The sequence below is a fragment of the Microcaecilia unicolor genome, chromosome 5 (assembly GCF_901765095.1).
Source record: "Microcaecilia unicolor chromosome 5, aMicUni1.1, whole genome shotgun sequence".
Lineage (NCBI taxonomy): Eukaryota > Metazoa > Chordata > Amphibia > Gymnophiona > Siphonopidae > Microcaecilia > Microcaecilia unicolor.
Genome location: NC_044035.1, coordinates 3,775,161 through 3,799,430, shown reverse-complemented (window position 1 = coordinate 3,799,430; position 24,270 = coordinate 3,775,161). Strand labels below are relative to the sequence as shown.

Below are 24,270 nucleotides of genomic sequence, written 5' to 3'. Positions count from 1 at the left end.
AAGTCCATAAGCCATTATTAAGACAGAATTGGAAAAATTCATTGCTTATTTCTAGGATAAGCAGCATAAGTGTACCAAAAATAAATAAATAAAATCTGTTTTACTGTTTTGGAATCTTGCCAGGTACTTTTAACCTGGATTGGCCACTGTTGGAAACAGAATACTGAACTTGATGGACCTTAAGTCTGTCCCAGTACGGCAACATTCATGATCTTATGGATTTTGGCCGAACATTAAGGGATTCTGGTTTCATGGCTTGCCCCTTTCCAGAGTGCCCAGCAGATGATGTTATTCAGTTAACACGGACTGGGCCACTGCTGACCAGGCTAGAACTTGGGGTAAAGGGGGCTATGACTACATCTCAGTTCCAAGCCCCCAAAATAGCAGAGGTATTCCAGGAAAAACAAAGACAATCCCATTAGGCTCAAACTGTTACTTTTATTAGTAAACAATACAAGAATTGATACAACATCATAATAAAATAAAGTGGGTTTTTTTTTTTTATAATGCCACAGCTATGTCAGAAAAGGTAATACCAACAAACGGTACTCTAGTACACACAGATCCTGCTGCTCAAGGTGGCAATGGAGCTTGTTGCATGTCTTCTGCAGTTAGTATTGGCTGGGCAAGTTTGGAAGAAAACATCTGCATCTCATCCATGAAGGGTCCCCAGCTGTGCAGATCGGCAGGGAGAAGGACACACTGGGAATTCCCGTTCCACTAGTTCTCCAAGTCCCGATTAAGATAAGGAGCTGCAGCATTTTGCAGACAAGCACGAGCAGATCTAGGTCCCTGAGAGCCTGATGTGCTGGTCTCAGCCATGCAGACTGAATGGGATTATTACACAGCAGCAGCTAATGGGAGAAGTCCCAGATCCTTTTATTAACTGCACCTTTTACACCAAAAGGCAGACTGTGATGGCCGTTTGTGAACTGCTCTTCGTCTTTTCTATGCCTCGGTGCAATGCCATCAGGGAGTCTGATTAAAAGTACAGCAGCGCCCTGATGTGCTTCAATGCACAACGGTAAAAGAAGCAGAGAAATCATCCCAAGATATCCCAAAGCCTGTCTTCTAAATCTCCAGCTGAATGAGCAGCTGCTGCTGTTTCGGGAGGAGGCGAAGGACCCTGCGCTCATCTGGACGCCTCCGGGGTGCTACCTCCTGGTCGCCTGTAAAAAGTGAGCACAGGCTAACAACAGAGGAGTCTCACTCAGAAGCAGGTGACGGAGGGATCATTGGGTCTGTGATTTCAAAAGTTTCTATGATTTCCTAAGAGAAAAGAAAAAAAAAAACCCAACAAAGTCAACATTTTATAATGCTCATGACCACAAGAATGCAAACAGCAATGAAGCATGCACAGAGGGACATAAGAGAAGCTCCTTCTTACTGAACATATGAAAAGCACACACCACCTTTGCAGCTCTGGAGACAGACACTGCACCCATCCCATCTGCGTCACAGTTACTCCTTTCCTAAAATCATTTCTTAGCTATCTGGCCGCTCCCTTCAAAGCTGTTAATTAAACACTGATTTCAACTTTGAAATTACATTACAGTGAAGACACAGGCTGAGGATTTCGTCAACTTTTAAAAATACACAATCAAACATGACAGAGTAAGAAGTATAGAGGTGAGAATAAAGTCCACAGTTCCTTAAACCCACTCTGCCCAGCTGCCCTATGTCACCCGGATCCCACACCCCGTGCTGCTCTTATAAAAGTTACAGCAGGAAGATGGACTAACGTCCTGCACCTTCCAGTCCTCTGGGCTTAAGGAAATTACGCCTTGGTAGCGCGACTGGTTCTCCTGCTCAGTTCCTTGGCCTTCATTCGCTGCAGGTTCTGCAAGAAAGAATCCACAGACATTCAGACCTTTGCCACAGTTTCTAAATACTCCTGGCTTACATACGACTAGAGGGTGAGTGAAACTGAATCAGCAGCTGAAATTCTCCGTTCGGTTTTAGCTGAAAACAAAAACAGCACCTTCCCCCCCCCCCCCCCCTCTCTTTTGGCAAAAAAAATGGGTCTTCCTGGGCCGCCACCCCCCTCTCCCCCAAAGAGAGCGGATCCTCCTGTCCCACCACCCACCCTTCCTGGCAGAGAGCAAATCCTCCCAGCCAGCCGGTCACCCTCCCAATACCTGAAAGGCCCTCCCCGGACCTACCTTTAAATGCCCTGGTAGTCAAGTAGCCTCTTCTGGCCAACAGGCCATTCCCAGTTGTTCCTCAGGCAAAATGGCTGCTAGTACCTCCCCCACATAGAAACAGTGTCTGTACCAATCTGTCAGTCCTTTCTGCCTATTAGAGGTTGGATCGACCTTGTTATCTATTCTCCCTCAATCATTAACATACTTTGCACAAAGCCTTAAGCTTTCTAAATTTACCCTGGCTGCTTACCTATAACTGGGAGTTTGTCCTGATCCAGCTTTATTCTCGCAAAGCCATCCTGGAAGAAAACAGAATGATGTCCAGGATTTGCTAATGAACCTTCCTTAACAGATAAAAGGACGAGTTGAAAAGTGCATTCAGTGCTGTGGATGGCTGCTGTCCCACTCACCTCCCCCATCTGCCCAAGGGGCGAGAGATTTCAGTCAAATCCCTCCCTGGCTTACACCAGCAACTTACCCGTATGATAAAAGACACGTGAAAGATATTCTCTACTGTGCGAGCGAAGGAAGCCGGGTCAATCACAAAGTCAAAGAAGGAGATCGGTGTTTCAGCTACGGCGGGGAAAATAACAAACGAGATAGCAAAGTCAGGACATACGGAGCTGCTGACAGGAAGAAAGGAGCAGAGCTGACACCCCCCAAGCACTTCAAGGGAAATTCTGTTGTGCCTTTACAAAAAGTACCCCCTTGAAATTTGCACGGAAGTGAATTATATAAAATATTTGCATCTCTTACTGCTGTATGTGCCGCTTATAAAAAGGCTTCTAAAACTGACTGTCTTAAAGTACCGTTTCTGATATCAAGCACCCTCCTACAGAATGTAAATTGCTCTGAAGGAGGCTTCCAAAGCTTTTCTAGAATTCCTCATCCCGTAAGAGGCTCACCTCAAATCTCAAGCCCTCAGATGCTCTCTATAGCTGTTTGATGACCCCAGCCTCCCAAAGACAAGCTCATCCCTTCCTCCAAAGTCCACCTTTACCCATCACCACATTCAGCTCTGCTGCCTCATCCATGTCCAACCCATCTGCACGTGAACAAATCCATGAGGTCATATGAGTTCAGCATTTAAATGCAAGCTTGTGGTGTGGCGTCATCCTATATCTGGAGACGATATTTACTAATCATCTCACTATTGTACAGGTGGGAACTTACGATCCTCCTTGAAATATGTCTGCAGTAAGCCCAATATCCTTTCAACTTCCTTCTCGGTGGCTTCCTGGTGAGACTCCTCCATCTTCTTCAGCTGAAAACACAGAAACGCAAAGCAATATTAGTATCCTTCCGTGCAAAGTCACGGACTGTCAAATGAAGTTATGTCTTTTGCAGCACACATTAATGGGTACGTGTTTCTTTCTTTCATTCAAAGCTTAAACCTAGAGGAATTCTGCACAGTCAGAAGCAACTGGATCAGGGGGCAGGAGCATCAATGGCTTCAGGTCTTGTCTGCTGTTCAATCATTTGTCATCCTCGCTGTGTTTGACTTGTTTATGTGACTGCAAGGATTGCTGTTCTTCTGTTTCTTTGCTGAGTTTTTTCTACATATTCAGTTGTGCTTTAACTGTGAAGTTCCTGACAATAAAGATTTGAACAATACAAGAAGCTCTCAGCCCTGCCCCCTGACCCCACCTGTGCAGGCATGGCCCTGCGTTCCTCCGTACTGGGCTTCTGTTTCTGCCTCTCCAGACGTTGTTTCGGTACTGGAGGATCCATCTTGAAGGAGCCCAACCTAGAACAAAGCAATCACAGATGAACTCAATTTTCCAAGCTGGTTTGAAGTATTAAGAGGAAGCAATGTGTGCAGGCTGATCCAAACCAAAAGCAAACAGCGGCTCCTCCTTTGGAATCAGGACAGGGCAAAAGACCTTTCTAGAAATGGAAGAACCAGATAAAGGGGTTATTCTGAACAGCGTCATTTGGCAGAGCAGAAAGCCTCCAGCCTCACATAATCCTGCTTCCCTCTACCCCACTTCAGTACACCCAGATGTCATAACCACCCTCTCTCTGGCACAGCCCCTGGCATAGGGAGGTTCTTACATGTAATGGAACGTAGGAGCCCTCTTGAAGTATTTCTCCGCTTCAATTCCTACTCTCTGCCAGGCGTCTGATGGTAGGAAGCCATTAGCCATGCCATCCTCTTCATCGTCACTCTCCACTCCTTCCAAGCGGTTCAGCCCCATAAACGTCAACTGTATGATACAAAAAAAAGCTTTGACCCCGGGCAAGGGCAGCTCCTGCAATGCACAGCACACATGGGTCAAGTTGTTGTTGTTTTTTTTTTTTTTTGGGGGGGGGGGGTTTGCCGGGTTCTTGAAGCCTGGATTGGCCACTGTCGGAGACAGGATGCTGGGCTTGATGGACCCTTGGTCTTTTCACAGTATGGCGGTGCTTATGTGCTACAGAAATGTCAGCATCCCACAGTACAGTGAGCTAGACTACACGGCACAACAGGAAGAGATGGCTGTGGATTATCTGCATGCAGACCCTCTGGCTCTTTCCCCGATAGGGAAAGATCAGAGCCGGTACCCTGGGAGAACCCTTCAGCCTTATACCTCCCCCCTTTGATTGCGACTGCTCATTGCTGCCCAGGATACTCCCTCGTCTTGCCTAATGGTTGGGCTGGCCCTGAGAAAGATCCTGCACCTCAAAAGAATGCTAATTCAGCTCTTTTCAGGTGCAGACTGGGAACGGAGGCAGTTAGCTCTAGCACAAATTTTGACGACACCATTTCATCCCCATACCCGAGTGCTGCAATTCACTCTTCCAGCCCTTCCCCTTCACATAGCATCAGAGAGATCAGGAGGGCAGGGGCTGGAGAAGGGAACAGGGCAACTGCTTTTTGCTCTGCAGTGTCTCCTTCAACTTGATGGGAGTTGAGGCAGCTGGAGCAGAGACTGAAAAGAATCCCACCATTTTACTTGCACTGCAGTTTTACACATACCGCCAAAGAAACACATAACGCGATTAAATGAAAAAGGACCCCCCCCCCCCCTCCTCAACTACAGGAGAGCAATTCCTGTGGGTCAGCTAGTCTTTGAGGAGAAAGTGGGCCTGCAGCTACCTATGCCGAAAGGAGATACCCAGAAACACAAGTTGGGGAGAATGGGGAAGGGAAGGAAGAAAATACTGAGATGTGATCACCCCCACTCAGAAGAGAAAAGGAAGGGAGAATTTTATTCTCAAAGGGCTTTGTCATAAGACTCTCATCCTATTAGGTTCTTGAACCTGACTGCAGCAGCAGCCTCCATTTTAGCCTATACATACCAGCTCTTTCTGCAGTCTGTTGCTACTTTTTAAATTATTATTATACACTAGTAAAAAAAGGCCCGTTTCTGACACAAATGAAACGGGCGCTAGCAAGGTCCTCGGAGTGTGTATGTTTGAGAGAGTGTATGTGAGAGTGAGTGAATGTGCGAATGTAGTGTGTGTGTGAGAGAGAGAGAGAGTGAGTCTGGGTGCGAGTGTGTCTGAGAATGAGAGTGTGTGCAAGTGCGTATGTGAGACACAATGTGAGAGAGAGAGTGTGTTTCACACAGATACAGTGTGTGCAAGAGAGAGTGTGTGAGACACAGACTCTCTGTGAGACTGAGTGTATGAGACCAAGAGTGTGTGAATGACTGTGTGACACAGAGTGTGAATGTGATACAGAGAGTGAGAGAGAAAGACATTGACTGTGAGAGTGTGTGTGTGTGACAGAGATACCTCCCCCCCCTCTCTGGTGTCAGCCCCCCCCCCCCTCCCTCTCTCTGGTGTCTGAGCGTTACTGTGCAGGAGGCTGAGCTCTGGCTGTGCTTCAAGGAACTGACCAATCCTATTTAATAGAATGCACCTCCAACATTTTGAAGCCGAGAAACCTCGTGTGGTTGGTCACTTCTGCTTGTGAGGAACCCGGAAGTACGTGATGTCAATTCAGGAGATGGATAGAGAGAGCAGGAATGCCTCAGCCATGCAGCCAGCTTCAGAATGTTGGAGGTGCCTTTTATTATATAGGATATCTATACATTTTACTTGACCACTGATATAAAGTCTCTCTCTCTCTCAGGGTGTGTGTGTGTGTGTGTGTGTGGGGCGGGGGGGGGGGGGGGGAATAATTACCCTGGGTGTGCACAGAAACCAGAAAGAACTACTGAGGAATCAAAACGCTCCAAATTACTAAGGCCTTTCTATTATAAAACTGAAAATCTCTCACTGCTCAACTGTTTTTGCTTTCCTATACTAGATCTATCACTTAATGATTGAGATTTGTCTGAGGAAAATAGAAAAGGGTACAGGGGGCAGCTGGGTATCGCTGACAATACTGGAAGGTCTGACAGAAGGAAATCCCAGATATGGGCTTCCTGCAGCACAGTCTACACTGGGACCGAAACTGTTCCCCTGAGCCACAGTACAAGCTGCTTCGGCAACTCACAGCTAATTCATCCATCGTAAGTGACTGTGAGCATCTCACCTGCCCTCAAGCAAGGCTGTGTTTCTTCCCAGACTCCACATAACTCAATCACAATATTTAACAAACGAGCTGATAGATTTGTTTCTTCGGATGAGACTAAAGCAGAAAATCCGCTAGACACCTGCAGCACACAGCCACTTTTCTTTACTTACCAAATCTTCTGCAAATGCTGTTGGATCAAACACGATCATATCCGAGTGCAGCTGGCTGGCTTTTTCCTTTCCCAGATTAGATGCCAAGACCAGAAACTGGGCATCCAGAGCTGCCTCCCGGGCCCGGGAAACTGTCCAGATCAAAACATTCCAGAAACGAGAGTCAGTGTGGCCTGAAAAGGTAACATGTAATGTGCCTGTATATACATGACTGTGCCTGAGGGAACCAGTGTGACAGGACAGCCCACAGCCATAAAGAACAACTGCGCCTGATGGAGCTAAGGAAAAGGGATAGGGGAGGGATTTGATGGTTACAATCAAAAGGTTTACATATTATATACAGACTAGTAAAAAAGGCCCGTTTCTGACACAAATGAAACGGGCGCGAGCAAGGTTTTCCTCGGAGTGTGTATGTTTGAGACAGTGTGTGTGTGAGAATGAGAGTGTGTGCAAGTGCGTATGTGAGACACAGTGTGAGAGAGAGAGAGAGAGAGTCTGGGTGCGAGTGTGTGTGTGAGAATGAGAGTGTGTGCAAGTGCGTATGTGAGACACAGTGTGAGAGAGAGAGTGTTTCACACAGATACAGTGTGTGCGAGAGAGAGAGTGTGTGTGAGACACAGACTCTCTGTGAGACTGAGTGTATGAGACCAAGAGAGTGTGCAAGTGGCTGTGTGACACAGAGAGTGAATGTGATACAGTGTGAGACAGAGTGTGTGAGAGACAGTGTGTGGGAGAGAGAAAGACATTGACTGTGAAAGAGAGAGAGAGTGTGTGTGTGACAGAGATACCTCCCCCCCTCTGGTGTCAGCCCCCCTCCTCTCTCTCTGGTGTCTGAGCATTACTGTGCAGGACGCTGAACTCTGGCTATGCTTCAAGGAACTGACCAATCCTATTTAATAGAATGTACCTCCAACATTCTGAAGCCGAGAAACCTTGTGTGGTTGGTCACTTCTGCTTGTGAAGAACCCGGAAGTACATGATATCAATTCAGGAGATGGATTCAGAGAGCAGGAATGCCTCAGCCATGCAGTCAGCTTCAGAATGTTGGAAGTGCGTTTTATTATATAAGATACTTCTTTTCTGTATCTGGGACAGTGGAGGGTTAAGTTACTTGCCCAGAATCACAAGGAGCTGCAGTGGGAACTGAACCCAGTTCCCCTGGTTCTCAGGTTGCTGAAGTCATCCTTAGGCTAGGTCTCCTCTTCCTAGAGTCTGACCAGCAAAGCTATTCACATCCCTCACTCCAGAGGCAACGGGAACTGCCAGTCCAGGAACTGAGCATCGGTCTCCTACCCGCAGGGGCAGCCCTTACCATACTCTGTTACCCTCTGACCTGAGTGTGTCATAATGCAGCTGGGTTGATTTCTGTGTGTCTTCTTAGTGCTTGAGTGCCACTGGCCTGATTAAAAAGAACTTCCAACTTCACCTTGGTATGTTATTTAAATATTTATATTCCACAAATACAAATTAAACAACACAAAGAGTAAAATACCAGAAGTAAATATAAGTAAAATGCCAACATCCTAAAGAATCCTAGACAAGGCTAAATCCAAGCCATACTGCCCCTTATGAACTGCAGGATGGAATTCGTTGCCAGAGAATGTGGTAATGGTGGTTAGCTTAGCGGAGTTTAAAAAAGGTTTGGACGGCTTCCTAAAGGAAAAGTCCATAGACAGTTATTAAATGGACTTGGGGAAAATCCACTATTTCTGGGATAAGCAGTATAAAATGTTTTGTACTTTTTTGGGATCTTGCTGGGTATTTGTGACCTGGATTGGCCACTGTTGGAAACAGGATGCTGGGCTCGATGGACCTTTGGTCTTTCCCAGTGTGGCAATACTTATGTACAATTCTGATACTGTATCATTCCATCTGCCTCTTTTTCGTTCATTGTATTTATGCTGTTAACTAAATTGTACCTGCTGTGCTTCAGAAAGAGGGTGCCCTAGTGGGCAGAGTTACCGAGCCAACTACCCAGCTTCGAATCCCGCTGCCACTCCTTGGGCAAGTCACCGAACCCTCCGCTGCCTCAAGTACAAAGGTAGGGCAGAGAACAATGGTCTCAGGAGTAGCCTTACACGGATTTGCCCTCATTAGCTATTCAACCACGAAGCAGTTAGTGCAACAGCCACTCTTCGCTCCCTGACGTTCTCGTGCATAGTTAGCCCCGGCTGATTTGGCACTTACCGCAGACGACTGGGCGCATTTTAAGCTGTGTTAGTCACATGGTACCACCTAATGCAGCTTAGTAAAAGGGCCCCTTAGATTCTGAGCCTCTGGGCTAAAGCACCAGACCTAGTGTATCTAAATTCAAAACAGCTTCAGCTACTGCTGAAATGAAAGGCACTTAATCCAAATTAAACAGCAAATTAGAGACTGAGATAAATGCAACATACCCTGCTCTATGAGGAAGGTTCAGGCCTGTCACTGAGTTCAATATTCAGAAGACTGTGATTGGTACTTTTTTTTTTTTAAGGTATCATGTGACTGGCATCTCTAAGTCCACCAAAAAACTGATACTATGGAAAAGGATGCATGGTACATGCACCGTCAGATTTCTATAATTGTCACGTCCCCTTCGACACCTTTTTCAGTTACCTAGAGTACCTGAATGAAATTTCCTGTTCCGAGCGGGCTTAGTCTGTTCGTACCTGAGGGTGGCAGTGAACTGTAAACAGCGCATATAACCGTGGGATGCTTGGTGGTAACTCCATGCATATTTCTGTAGTAATTTCTTTCATATAGTTATGGAAGTGCCATTCACATGATATCTTACCTAGGCTTATGTTTGAGAACTAAATGTTACATTTTTGTCTTCATACTCCATTTGGTGACATTACAAGGTGTTGACCGAGAGACGGGTCTGTCACGCAACGCCTTAGCATTACCCCTAGCACCCTTAATCCTGTGGCTATTTGGAGGGTCTGGCCCAGCACTGCCCAGGCCCAACTACACCCATGCATGTGCCCCTACACTGGCATACCCTCCACCCGCCTGCTGGGTCCCACTTGCCTCTGGACAAGTCCTCCCACTCGCAAGTTATTTCCCCAGTGGTTTCTATGGGGACTGGGGCCACAATCCTAGGGGGTTCCACAGTTCCTGGAAAACACCCACAGACCGACAGCACAAACTGCCAGGTTGATGGAGCTGAGGGAGACAGAGAGGTACATAGAGGAGACCTACAGGGATGTTGTAGAGAAGTCCCACCTCCAGTCAGGTAGCCCCTGTGCTACCTTGGAGGAGGGAGGTCTCCTAGAAGGAGAGCATCACCCTGGTGAAGTAGGAAGTACTCCTGTAGCCAGGACCTGCCCACCAGGGGATGTACTATCCTTTCGCACCGAGGATATATCTCCAAATATTGCCCGGGAGGGAAAGGTTAGGACAGCTGTTGTACTTGGTGATTCGATCATTAGGCATATAGATAGCTGGGTGGCTGGTGGACGTGAGGATCGCCTGGTGACTTGCCTGCCTGGTGCGAAGGTGGCGGACCTCACGCGTCACCTAGATAGGATTTTATATAGTGCTGGGGAGGAGACGGCTGTCTTGGTACATGTGGATACTAATGACATAGGAAAATGTGGGAGAGAGGTTCTGGAAGCAAAATTTAGGCTCTTAGGTAGAAAGCTGAAATCCAGATCCTCCAGGGTAGCATTTTCTGAAATGCTACCTGTGCCACGCGCAGGGCCCAAGAGAAAGGCAGAGCTCCAGAGTCTCAATGCGTGGATGAGACGATGGTGCAGGGAGGAGGGCTTTAGATTTGTTAGGAACTGGGCAACATTCTGGGGAAGGGGGAGCCTATTCCGAAAGGATGGGCTCCATCTTAACCAGAGTGGGACCAGGCTGCTGGCATCGGCGTTTAAGGAGATAGAGCAGCTTTTAAACTAGAAATGGGGGGAAGGCCGACAGTCGCTCAAAAGAGCATGGTTCGGGATAAGGTATCTTTCAAAGATATCACCATAACAGGGAAGATAGAGTATCCTGATAGTGAGGTTGCAAAAGAGATTGTAGTAGATCGGGTATCCTTAAATAACAATAAAAATCAGACAAAAGATTGCCAATTAATACTGTCAAGTACTAAGCATGATGTACTTAGGAACAACAAACATAGTTTGAAATGTCTATATGCGAATGCCAGGAGCCTAAGAAATAAGATGGGGGAGTTAGAATATATTGCACTAAATGAAAAATTAGATATAATAGGCATCTCTGAGACCTGGTGGAAGGAGGATAACCAGTGGGACACTGTCATACCGGGGTACAAATTATATCGTAGTGATAGGGTGAATCGGATTGGTGGAGGGGTAGCATTGTATATTAACGAGAGCCTTGAATCAAATAGATTGAAAATTCTGCAGGAAACAAAACACTCCTTGGAATCACTGTGGATTGAAATTCCATGTGCAAAGGGGAAAAGGATAGTGATAGGAGTGTACTACCGTCCGCCTGGCCAGGACGAACAGACGGATGCGGAAATGTTAAAGGAAATCAGGGACGCAAACAAACTGGGCAACACAATAATAATGGGGGATTTCAATTACCCGCATATAGACTGGGTTAATGTAACATCTGTACACGCAAGGGACATAAGATTTCTTGATGAAATCAAGGACAGCTTCATGGAACAGCTAGTTCAGGAGCCGACAAGAGAAGGAAAAATACTAGACTTAGTCCTTAGTGGTGCTCATGATCTAGTGCAGGGGGTAACGGTACGAGGGCCGCTTGACAACAGTGATCATAATATGATCGGTTTTGATATTGGCATTGAAGGAAGTGAAACTAGGAAATCAAGTACGCTAGCGTTTAACTATAGAAAAGGTGATTACGACAAAATGAGAAAAATGGTGAAAAAAAGACTGAAAGGAGCAGCTCGCAGAGTAAAAAACTTGCGTCAGGCGTGGATGCTGTTTAAAAACACCATCCTGGAGGTTCAGGACAAATATATTCCACGTATTAGAAAAAAGGGAAAAAAGACTAAACGTCAGCCGGCGTGGCTAAACAGTAAGATAAAGGAAGTCATTAGAGCCAAAAAACAATCCTTCAGAAAGTGGAGAAGAGAACCAACTGAAAGTAACAGGATAGATCATAAGGAATGCCAAGCCAAATGCAAAGCGGAGATAAGGAGGGCAAAAAAGGACTTTGAGAAGAAATTAGCGTTGGAAGCAAAAATACATAGTAAAAATTTTTTTTAGATACATTAAAAGCAGGAAACCGGCCAAAGAGTCGGTTGGGCCACTGGACGAAAATGGTGTTAAAGGGGCGATCAGGGAGGACAAAGCCGTAGCGGAGAAATTAAATGAATTCTTTGCTTCGGTCTTCACCGAGGAGGATTTGGGGGGGACACCGGTGCCGGAAAGAATATTTGAAGCGGGGGAGTCGGAGAAACTAAACGAATTCTCTGTAACCTTGGAGGATGTAATGGGTCAGTTCAGCAAGCTGAAGAGTAGTAAATCACCGGGACCTGATGGTATTCATCCCAGAGTATTAATAGAACTAAAAAATGAACTTGCGGAGCTACTGTTAGAAATATGCAATCTGTCCCTAAAATCGAGTGTAGTACCGGAAGACTGGAGGGTAGCCAATGTTACTCCGATTTTTAAGAAGGGTTCCAGAGGAGATCCGGGAAATTATAGACCGGTGAGTCTGACGTCGGTGCCGGGCAAGATGGTGGAGGCTATTATTAAGAATAAAATTGCAGAGCATATACAAAAACATGGACTGATGAGACAAAGTCAGCACGGATTTAGTGAAGGGAAGTCTTGCCTCACCAATCTAATGCATTTTTTTGAGGGGGTAAGCAAACATGTGGACAATGGGGAGCCGGTTGATATTGTATATCTGGATTTTCAGAAGGCGTTTGACAAAGTGCCGCACGAAAGACTCCTGAAGAAATTGCAGAGTCATGGAATCGGAGGTAGGGTATTATTATGGATTAAGAACTGGTTGAAAGATAGGAAGCAGAGAGTAGGATTGCGTGGACAGTATTCTCAGTGGAGGAGGGTAGTTAGTGGGGTCCCGCAGGGGTCTGTGCTGGGTCCGTTGCTTTTTAATGTATTTATAAATGACCTAGAGATGGGAATAACTAGTGAGGTAATTAAATTCGCCGATGACACAAAATTATTCAGGGTCGTCAAGTCGCAGGAGGAATGTGAACGATTACAGGAGGACCTTGCGAGACTGGGAGATTGGGCGTGCAAGTGGCAGATGAAGTTCAATGTTGACAAGTGCAAAGTGATGCATGTGGGTAAGAGGAACCCGAATTATAGCTACGTCTTGCAAGGTTCCGCGTTAGGAGTTACGGATCAAGAAAGGGATCTGGGTGTCGTCGTCGATGATACGCTGAAACCTTCTGCTCAGTGTGCTGCTGCGGCTAGGAAAGCGAATAGAATGTTGGGTGTTATTAGGAAGGGTATGGAGTCCAGGTGTGCGGATGTTATAATGCCGTTGTATCGCTCCATGGTGCGACCGCACCTGGAGTATTGTGTTCAGTACTGGTCTCCGTATCTCAAAAAAGATATAGTAGAATTGGAAAAGGTACAGCGAAGGGCGACGAAAATGATAGTGGGGATGGGACGACTTTCCTATGAAGAGAGGCTGAGAAGGCTAGGGCTTTTCAGCTTGGAGAAGAGACGGCTGAGGGGAGATATGATAGAAGTGTATAAAATAATGAGTGGAATGGATCGGGTGGATGTGAAGCGACTGTTCACGCTATCCAAAAATACTAGGACTAGAGGGCATGAGTTGAAGCTACAGTGTGGTAAATTTAAAACGAATCGGAGAAAATTTTTCTTCACCCAACGTGTAATTAGACTCTGGAATTCGTTGCCGGAGAACGTGGTACGGGCGGTTAGCTTGACGGAGTTTAAAAAGGGGTTAGATAGATTCCTAAAGGACAAGTCCATAGACCGCTATTAAATGGACTTGGAAAAATTCCGCATTTTTAGGTATAACTTGTCTGGAATGTTTTTACGTTTGGGGAGCGTGCCAGGTGCCCTTGACCTGGATTGGCCACTGTCGGTGACAGGATGCTGGGCTAGATGGACCTTTGGTCTTTCCCAGTATGGCACTACTTATGTACTTATGATTCTTAGTCAGTCCAGGACAACAGAGCTAACAAACTAATAGGTTTATTATACAAAAAAAAAAAAAAAAAAAATAGAACAGTGAACAGTAAAAGTTAACAGCAAACAGGAACAGGTAAAATAACAAGGATCTGGTGTTAAATATAGCTGAACACTTTTTACTACCTAAGTAGTACCTGGATAGGTCAGGGAAAGAAACTGCTCACAGGAATTGAACAGAGCACAGAGGTTTACTCCTTCCAACTGAGACGGAGGAGTTCTAGCACAATCTGGGCTAGGTCTTTGGCTTCTGGACCAATCAGGACACAGAGCATTAGCACTAAAGATATTTCACCAATGACACTGCAGGTTACTTTTCCCTTTTTGGGAATGTAGCTAAAAAGAAAACAGACCTCTGTTACAGCTATAATGCAGAGATAAAACAACACCTGCTGGGAAATACTCTGAAGGGATAAAGAGGCAGATGCACTAAAGCTAAATGAGCCTTTAATGACCCTCCAACGAGGAAAATTTGATCCGTTGCATGCATCAAAGGGCTTTTACCGAGGAAGCCAGCAGCTAACGAAAACGGAATGGAGATGAACAATTAGTGTGAAAACCCCATTGAAATGACATGCACTAACCTTTTCCGATTGCCTTTACGCAGGAAAAAGGCAGGAAATCTAACGAGAGGTCTGGACCTCTCGTTAGGACAGCTCTGTGCCAGGAAAAATCATTAAGTGAAAAAACAAACTTTGAGCCAATCCCAGCGCATTAGCAGAGCTAAAAGCGCTGTGATTGGTCCAAAGGACGTCAGAAAACACAAAAAAAAAAAAAATAAAAAAAGGATCGGGAGGGGGCAAGGGCGCTCATCAGGAGCGTCCTGTACGGACGGCCTTGCCCCCCCCCCCCCGCTCCCCACTTTCCGCCACTCCCCCCACCCCAAAAAAGCAAAATTCTAGCAGCCCCTGCCCCCCTCCCTTCCTCACTACTCTGTCTCACCTTTGCTCCGCCTCCCGACATCCTCCGCCCTGTGCCCCGCCCCCTCTTGGGGTCGTCGCCGCCATTCCCCTCCTCCATCGGGCCCCCCTCCCTCTTACCGGGCCCGTGCAGCGCCTCTCTCCTCTGTCCGAAGGCGCTGCACGGGCAAGAAGAAAGCTGATGCCTGCCTTCACCCAGCTTCGGTCGCGCGTCTCTCTCCTGCTGCGCCCGCCCCTGTCTGACGTCAGTAACCTACGTAGGAGGATGTCGGGAGGCGGAGCAAAGGTGAGACAGAGTAGTGAGGAAGGGAGGGGGGCAGGGGCTGCTAGAATTTTGCTTTTTCGGGGTGGGGGGAGCGGCGGAAAGTGGGGAGCGGGGGGGGGGGGGGGCAAGGCCGTCCATACAGGATGCTCCTGATGAGCGCCCTTGCCCCCTCCCGACCCTTTTTTTTTTATTTTTGTTTTGATTTGGGAGCCATGTGCTTGTGATTTGACTGTGTTTTGACTGTTTGTGGCATGCGCAGAGCAGCTAACATAACGCTTGGCTGCTCTGCGCATGATTTGGGGGCCGATTAACGATGTGTATTGTGATTCTTTGATGCATTGTACGTTTCAATACCGATCTCAGCATGTGTGACTTTTTTTTTTGGTGCATTTTTCGTTATTTTAAAATCGTTAGGGACTTTAACGATTTACATTTTTTTACGTTTGGTTGCTGCATCTGCCTCAAAGTGTCATAGGGCAGCAGTAGAAAATACAAAGCATGGAAGCCCCCTGTTACAACACACCTCCATGATCACTCTGCTGGCTGCACATCACAGGGGAAGCTCCATGTCCCAGACAAGCATCAGTGCTAAATAGTAAGTATGTGGCCCGGCCAGATCTGCAGCAGATCCCGCGTTATACCTTACCTCCTCCAAAGAGTTTGTTGGCTTCCTCCAGCACTTCTGTAAGCCTGTTACTGCGAGAACTCAGCATGTCCTCTCGATTCTCTGAAGAAAACAAAATGCAGACCTCACGAATTACACCCATTACACAGACCCACAAACGAGCAGTATAAAAGCAACAGTGGTGGTGGTACAGGCTCTGGGAAGTGAGCCACAGAGGTGTAGCAATAGTGAAACAATGTCATAGTGATGGTGCAAACAGCTTGTGTTCAAGTGATAGTGCTACAGGGTTCAGTATAGTCCTAGAAAATGATGATAAAGACAGAGGATAGTGTTAAGTGCCTGATTTTAAGTGGACACCGAGAACTCAGCAAGAACATCTTGACGAACTGAGTCGCTCTATGTCGTTGATTCCCAAACCAGTCCTGGGGGCTTCCCAGCTAGATTTTCAGGATATCCACAATGAATATTCATGAGAGAGATTTGCATGCAGTGGAAGCAGTGGATATTTTGAAAATCTGACTGGCTGGGGAACCCACAGCACAGGTTTGGAAACCACCACTGCTATGTGTAAGTCAGCGAGTGACACCTTGTCTCTATAAAGCTGAAGGCAGTTTGGGGGTACGCGACCACGGAGAGAACGGATCATCCCCTTCCTTTCTCTCTACAACTCAAATGCTTGTTGAACTGGCCCGTCTTCCTTCCAAGCATCAGCGCCTTAAAATTTCCAAGGCCATGGCAAATCTATCTGCAGACGTGCTGAAATGCACAGAGCTGAGGTAAAACACTTCCCGTTCTCCAACATACCAGTGGAAGGAAAAAAGGAGGGAGAAGATTCCAAACTTTCATACTCGGTCCCAGTCCAACAATATCACAGCTGTGTAGAAGACAGGTTGGAAGAAGGCTGCAGTAAGGGCTAGAGGGGAAGGTAATGGGGGGGGGGGGGGGGGGGGGAATCCAGCACCACTGAATTTTAACACCTGTGGACCTTGTGGAATGCCCCCCCCCCCCCATCAACCTGCTTATAAATTGGGAAGAGACTTTATATACAAAGACTGCTGTATGTGGATAAAGGTGAGCCAGTCGATATAGTGTATCTGGATTTTCAGAAGGCGTTTGACAAAGTACCCCATGAAAGATTCCAGAGGAAATTGGAGCGTCATGGGATAGGAGGTAGTGTCCTATTGTGGAATAAAAACTGGTTAAAGGATAGAAAACAGAGAGTAGGGTTAAATGGTCAGTATTCTCAATGGAGAAGGGTAGTTAGTGGGGTTCCCCAGGGGTCTGCGCTGGGACCGCTGCTTTTTAACATATTTATAAATGACCTAGAGATGGGAGTAACTAGTGAGGTAATTAAATTTGCAGATGACACAAAGTTATTCAAAGTCATTAGATCGCGACAGGACTGTGAAAAATTACACGAGGACCTTACGAGACTGGGCGTCTAAATGGCAGATGACGTTTAATGTGAGCAAGTGCAAAGTGATGCATGTGGGAAAGAGGAACCCGAATTATAGCTACGTCATGCAAGGTTCCACACTAGGAGTCACCGACCATGAAAGGGATCTTGGTGTCGTTGTTGATGATACGTTGAAACCCTCTGCTCAGTGTGCGGCGGCGGCTAAGAAAGCAAATAGAATGTTAGGTATTATTAGGAAAGGAATGGACAACAAAAATGAGGATGTTATAATGCCTTTGTATCGGTCCATGGTGCAGCCGCACCTTGAATATTGTGTTCAATTCTGGTCACCGCATCTCAAAAAAGATATAGTGGAATTAGAAAAGGTACAGAGAAGGGCAACAAAAATGATAAAAGGGATGGGAAGACTTCCCTATAAGGAAAGGCTAAAGCGACTAGGGCTCTTCAGCCTGGAGAAAAGACAGCTAAAGGGAGATATGATAGAGATCTATAAAATAATGAGTGGGGGGGTATCAATTTATCATCAACAATGACGCCTAGATCCCTTTCCTGTACAGTGACTCCTAACGTGGGACCTTGATTTACGTAGCTATAATTCGGGTTCCTCTTTCCCACATGCGTCACTTTTCACTTGCTCACATTAAACGTCATCTGCCATTTTAACGCCCAGTCTCCCAGTCTCGTAACGTCCACTTGTAATTTGTGTGTGAGTTAGCCATGCACCAAAAGAGAGTGGAGGCCCCCCAGTTAGTGGAAAATAAGAGTAGGCAACAATCCATGACCACCTGAACTTCAGGAAATCACTAAAAACCAACCTCTTCAAAAACGCCTACCCCAACAACCCTACGTAAACCTCTTCACCCAGAAACACAGCATGCCTAATGATCGTACTGGACAACACACACAATCTTCATTCCTTCCAACCCTCCACATATACCTCATTCGATCACTATACAACCTTGTATTTGCTATCAACCAACTGGGCAAACACCTTGACGGTACTATGTAAGCCAGATTGAGTCTGCAAATAGGTGGGAAAATGTGGGATACAAATGCAACAATTAAATAAATAAATAAATATTCTAATAGCGAAGTTGACATATAAACACCAGGAAAGACACAGCAAAGAGGCGAAGGCTTGGATTAGAAGAGTTAGGTACTTGGAAGGGGTTATATTAGAAGATCCTGGTGGGGGGGGGGGGGGGGAGGAACAGAGTGCTGCTTTGACATGAAAAAGAATAGAGGCTGGTACATGGTGGGAGAGGGGATGGGAGAAGGAGGAGTAGATTGTTTCCCACTATACTAGGGGATAAGGTTAGGACATGGGGAAATATGTTGGAAAATGATAAAGGGGATGGGACAACTTCCCTATGAGGAAAGGCTGAAACGGCTTGGGCTCTTCAGCTTGGCAAAAAGACGGCTGAGGAGAGATATGATACAGGTCTATAAAATAGGACGTAATGGACACAAACTCCGTCCTCGCTACGATTCCCTAATTTATTTATTTGTGTCCCACATTTTCCCACCTATTTGCAGGCTCAATGTGGCTTATATGATATCGTGCTGGCGATTGCCAATTCTGGTATGAGAAATACAGAGTGGTACTTGCATTTAGGATCAATAAGTGATAGGGTACATTGGGTAGTCAAGGAGGAAGGGTAAGGTTTTGTCCAGTTCTTGTATGAGTTTTGTTGTGTGGATCCGGTGTTTAGGTTGGGTCATTATGGTATGCCTTTTTGAACAAATTGTTTTTTAATAATTTCCGAAAGAAGGTCGTGCTTTGTTTTCATGATGTTTGGTAGAGCGTTCCATAGTTGAGTGCTTATGTAGGAGAAGCTGGATGCATAGGTTGATTTGTATTTTGTCCTTTGCAGCTTGGGTAGTGGAGATGTAGGTATGTCTGTGCTGATCATGTTGTGTTTCTGGTTGGTAGGTCTATGAGGTCTGCAATGTAGATCGGGGCCTCGCCATGAATGGTTTTATTTATTTATTTATTGCATTTGTATCCCACATTTTCCCACCTATTTGCGGGTTCAGTGTGGCATACAATATATTGTATTGATGGAAGTACAATTTGTTACAACTCGATTATGGTTACATTGTGAGGAGTAAAGTGAAAACAAAGTCTTTGTATCGCAAGGGGAATAGGACAATTGCAAAAAAAAATTGGTTTTGTGAACCAGGGTGCAGATTTTGAAGGCAATTCGTTCTTTGATTGGGAGCCAGTGTAGATTTTCATGTAGGGGTTTTGTGCTTTCATATCTCGTTTTTCCAAGTATAAGTCTGACTGCGGTGTTTTGCGCAGTTTGGAGTTTCTTAATAATTTGTTCTTTGTGTCTGTTCCACACGAACCTTATCCTATCATAGCATCACTTTGCATTTGTTTACACCGGAGTCTGTAACCACTTCTCCGGTACTTGTAAGCCACACTGAGCCTGCAAATAGGTGAGAAAATGTGGGATACAAATGTAACAAATAAATAAATATCGAATTGACTGGTGGCTCCTAGTGGTAACTATAGAAATAGTGAAGAGGGGTTGGAGGGGGTCCTGGGGGGGGGGGGGCTGTAGTTTATCTCTCTCCCCCCCTGCTAAGGGGATGGAGGGGGTCCTGGGGGGGCTGTAGTTTATCTCTCCCCCCTGCTAAGGGGATGGAGGGGGTCCTGGGGGGGGGCTGTAGTTTCTCTCTCTCCCCCCTGCTAAGGGGATGGAGGGGGTCCTGGGGGGCCTGTAGTTTCTCTCTCCCCCCCTGCTAAGGGGATGGAGGGGGTCCTGGGGGGGCTGTAGTTTATCTCTCTCCCCCCTGCTAAGGGGTTGGAGGGGGTCCTGGGGGGCCTGTAGTTTATCTCTCTCCCCCCCTGCTAAGGGGATGGAGGGGGTCCTGGGGGGCCTGTAGTTTATCTCTCCCCCCCTGCTAAGGGGATGGAGGGGGTCCTGGGGGGCCTGTAGTTTATCTCTCCCCCCCTGCTAAGGGGATGGAGGGGGTCCTGGGGGGGCTGTAGTTTATCTCTCTCCCCCCTTGCTAAGGGGTTGGAGGGGGTCCTGGGGGGGGGCTATAGTTTATCTCTCTCCCCCCTTGCTAAGGGGTTGGGGGGGGCTGGAGTTTATCTCTCTCCCCCCTGCTAAGGGGTTGGAGGGGGTCCTGGGGGGGGGGCTGGAGTTTATCTCTCTCCACCCTGCTAAGGGGATGGAGGGGGTCCTGGGGGGGGGCTGTAGTTTATCTCTCCCCCCCCCTGCTAAGGGGATGGAGGGGGTCCTGGGGGGGCTGGAGTTTATCTCTCTCCCCCCTGCTAAGGGGTTGGAGAGGGTCCTGGGGGGGGGGCTGTAGTTTATCTCCCCCCCTGCTAAGGGGTTGGAGAGGGTCCTGGGGGGGGGGGCTGTAGTTTATCTCCCCCCCCCCCGCTAAGGGGTTGGAGGGGGGTCCTGGGGGGGGGCTGTAGTTTATCTCCCCCCCTGCTAAGGGGTTGGAGGGGGTCCTGGGGGGGGGGGCTGTAGTTTATCTCTCTCCCCCCCTGCTAAGGGGTTGGAGAGGGTCCTGGGGGGGGGGCTGTAGTTTATCTCCCCCCCCTGCTAAGGGGTTGGGGGGGGGGCTGTAGTTTATCTCCCCCCCCTGCTAAGGGGTTGGAGGGGGTCCTGGGGGGGGGCTGTATCTCTCTCCCCCCTTGCTAAGGGGTTGGAGGGGGTCCTGGGGGGGGGGGCTGTAGTTTATCTCTCTCCCCCCCTTGCTAAGGGGTTGGAGGGGGTCCTGGGGGGGGGCTGTAGTTTATCTCCCCCCCCTGCTAAGGTGTTGGAGAGGGTCCTGGGGGGGGGCTGTAGTTTATCTCCCTCCTCCTGCTAAGGTGTTGGAGAGGGTCCTGGGGGGGGGGCTGTAGTTTATCTCCCTCCTCCTGCTAAGGGGTTGGAGGGGGTCCTGGGGGGGGGGCTGTAGTTTATCTCCCTCCTCCTGCTAAGGGGTTGGAGGGGGTCCTGGGGGGGGGCTGTAGTTTATCTCTCTCCCCCCTTGCTAAGGGGTTGGAGGGGGTCCTGGGGGGGGGCTGTAGTTTATCTCTCTCCCCCCCTTGCTAAGGGGTTGGAGGGGGTCCTGGGGGGGGCTGTAGTTTATCTCTCCCCCCCCCCTTGCTAAGGGGTTGGGGGGGCTGGAGTTTATCTCTCTCCCCCCTGCTAAGGGGATGGAGGGGGTCCTGGGGGGGGCTGTAGTTTATCTCCTCCCCCCCTGCTAAGGGGATGGAGGGGGTCCTGGGGGGGCTGTAGTTTATCTCTCTCCCCCCTTGCTAAGGGGTTGGGGGGGGCTGTAGTTTATCTCTCTCCCCCCTTGCTAAGGGGTTGGAGGGGGTCCTGGGGGGGGGCTGTAGTTTATCTCTCCCCCCCCCTGCTAAGGGGATGGAGGGGGTCCTGGGGGGGCTGGAGTTTATCTCTCTCCCCCCTGCTAAGGTGTTGGAGAGGGTCCTGGGGGGGGGCTGTAGTTTATCTGCCTCCTCCTGCTAAGGTGTTGGAGAGGGTCCTGGGGGGGGGCTGTAGTTTATCTCCCTCCTCCTGCTAAGGGGTTGGAGGGGGTCCTGGGGGGGGCTGTAGTTTATCTCTCCCCCCCCCTGCTAAGGAGATGGAGGGGGTCCTGGGGGGGGGCTGTAGTTTATCTCCCTCCTCCTGCTAAGGTGTTGGAGAGGGTCCTGGGGGGGGGCTGTAGTTTATCTCTCCCCCCCCCTGCTAAGGAGATGGAGGGGGTCCTGGGGGGGGGGGGGCTGTAGTTTATCTCCCTCCTCCTGCTAAGGGGTTGGAGGAGGTGCTGGGGGGGGGGGCTGTAGTTTATCTCTCTCCCCCCTGCTAAGGGGTTGGAGGAGGTCCTGGGGGGGGGCTGTAGTTTATCTCCCTCCTCCTGCTAAGGGGTTGGAGGGGGTCCTGGGGGGGGGGCTGTAGTTTATTTCTCTCCCCCCTTGCTAAGGGGTTGGAGGGGGTCCTGGGGGGGGGGCTGTAGTTTATCTCTCTCCCCCCTTGCTAAGGGGTTGGAGGAGGTCCTGGGGGGGGGCTGTAGTTTATCTCCCTCCTCCTGCTAAGGGGTTGGAGGGGGTCCTGGGGGGGGGGGGCTGTAGTTTATTTCTCTCCCCCCTTGCTAAGGGGTTGGAGGGGGTCCTGGGGGGGGGCTGTAGTTTATCTCTCTCCCCCCTTGCTAAGGGATTGGAGGAGGTCCTGGGGGGGGGGGCTGTAGTTTATCTCCCTCCTCCTGCTAAGGGGTTGGAGGGGGTCCTGGGGGGGGCTGTAGTTTATTTCTCTCCCCCCTTGCTAAGGGGTTGGAGGAGGTCCTGGGGGGGGGGGCTGTAGTTTATCTCCCTCCTCCTGCTAAGGGGTTGGAGGGGGTCCTGGGGGGGGGGGCTGTAGTTTATCTCCCCCCTCTGCTAAGGGGTTGGAGGGGGTCCTGGGGGGGGGGCTGTAGTTTATCTCTCTCCCCCCTTGCTAAGGGGTTGGAGGAGGTCCTGGGGGGGGGGGCTGTAGTTTATCTCCCTCCTCCTGCTAAGGGGTTGGAGGGGGTCCTGGGGGGGGGGGCTGTAGTTTATCTCCCCCCTCTGCTAAGGGGTTGGAGGGGGTCCTGGGGGGGGCTGTAGTTTATCTCTCTCCCCCCTGCTAAGGGGATGGGGGGGCTGTAGTTTATCTCTCCCCCCCCCTGCTAAGGGGATGGAGGGGGTCCTGGGGGGGCTGTAGTTTATCTCTCTCCCCCCTTGCTAAGGGGTTGGAGGGGGTCCTGGGGGGGGGCTGTATTTTATCTCCCTCCCCCCCTCCCAATCTCCTCCTTTAACTCACGCTGCACTGAGCTGATCAGCTCCCGGTACTTGTGCCGGATGTGCCGCCGCGTCTCCTCGTTCCCTTCTGCCCCGCTGTTTCCGTCCTCACCCGGCATCTCCTCCTGTTCTTCTCCTCCAGAACACTCAGCACTACCGCGAGAAGGAGTCCGACCCGAACCCCCGGACCTCCTGCTCGCTTCGGCCATTCCCAGCCGCTAAAGAGGAGAGAAAATAACGGAACCCGGAAGCGACGCCACGCAGTGCGTTCCAAGCCTCGCTCTGAATCACGCTCACATCACAGAAGCAACTTCACTGGGCTAAAAGCAGGAAGGTGGAAGTGAGCCTATCCAGTCCACTGTAAGCAAGGAAGCCAATGTGGTTAATCTCTGTTTCCACTCCCCCGCGCAGCCGTCATTACCCTTCACTCAAAACAAAGCAAGCAACCTATGAGCTGCTGCAAGGAGGAAGCCGATTTGGTTAATCTCTGTTTCCACTCCGCGCAGCCGTCATTACCCTTCACTCAAAACAAAGCAAGCGACCTATGAGCTGCTGCAAGGAGGAAGCCGATTTGGTTAATCTCTGTTTCCACTCCCCTGCGCAGCCGTCATTACCCTTCACTCAAAACAAAGCAAGCAACCTATGAGCTGCTGCAAGGAGGAAGCCGATTTGGTTAATCTCTGTTTCCACTCCCCTGCGCAGCCGTCATTACCCTTCACTCAAAACAAAGCAAGCAACCTATGAGCTGCTGCAAGGAGGAAGCCGATTTGGTTAATCTCTGTTTCCACTCCGCGCAGCCGTCATTACCCTTCACTCAAAACAAAGCAAGCAACCTATGAGCTGCTGCAAGGAGGAAGCCAATTTGGTTAATCTCTGTTTCCACTCCGCGCAGCCGTCATCCAGTACACTCAAAAAGCAACCAAACCTATGAGCTGCTTCAAGGAAGTTAATAGACAGGAGTGGAAGTGAGCCTATCTAGTCAACTGTAAGCAAGGAAGCCAATGAGGTTAATCACTGTTTACACTCCTCCGCGCAGCCGTCATCCAGTACACTCAAAACTAAGCAAGCAGAGTGGAAGTGAGCCTATCTAGTCCACTGTAAGAATGGAAGCCCATTTGGTTAATGTTTGCTTCCACTTCTTCACGCCGTCCTCATTGCAATACACTCAAAACAAAGCAGCCAAACCTATAAGCTGCTGCAAGGAGGAAGCCAATGTGGTTAATTTCTGTTTCCACTCCCTTGCGCAGCCATCATTACCATTCACTCAAAACAAACCAAGCAAACCAAACCTATGAGCTGGCTGCAAGCAAGGAGGTTTAATAGACAGGAGTGGAAGTGAGCCTAATCTCTGTTTCCTCTCCCCTCCAATCCACCATTGCCCCTCCTTCTCCCCT

The 24,270-nt window shown here is 48.6% G+C and overlaps 1 protein-coding gene across 2 annotated transcripts; it reads right to left on the bottom strand.

Annotated features, from left to right (window-relative positions):
- Positions 1-428: 428 nt before the first annotated feature.
- On the bottom strand, positions 429-23,110 carry NSMCE4A (NSE4 homolog A, SMC5-SMC6 complex component). Of its 2 annotated transcripts, none has more exons than XM_030202592.1 (10): positions 22,899-23,110; positions 15,711-15,791; positions 6,762-6,892; positions 4,200-4,351; positions 3,792-3,891; positions 3,318-3,408; positions 2,623-2,717; positions 2,395-2,443; positions 1,743-1,840; positions 429-1,269 (listed from the first exon to the last, which is right to left on the bottom strand). In XM_030202592.1, the coding sequence occupies exons 1-10, from the start codon at positions 23,083-23,085 to the stop codon at positions 1,207-1,209; spliced, it is 1,047 nt and encodes a 348-aa protein (XP_030058452.1). In that variant the 5' UTR covers positions 23,086-23,110; the 3' UTR covers positions 429-1,206. The 2 variants fall into 2 exon arrangements, with proteins under 2 accessions (XP_030058452.1, XP_030058453.1); XM_030202593.1 differs by having other exon boundaries at positions 1,752-1,840.
- Positions 23,111-24,270: the final 1,160 nt, after the last annotated feature.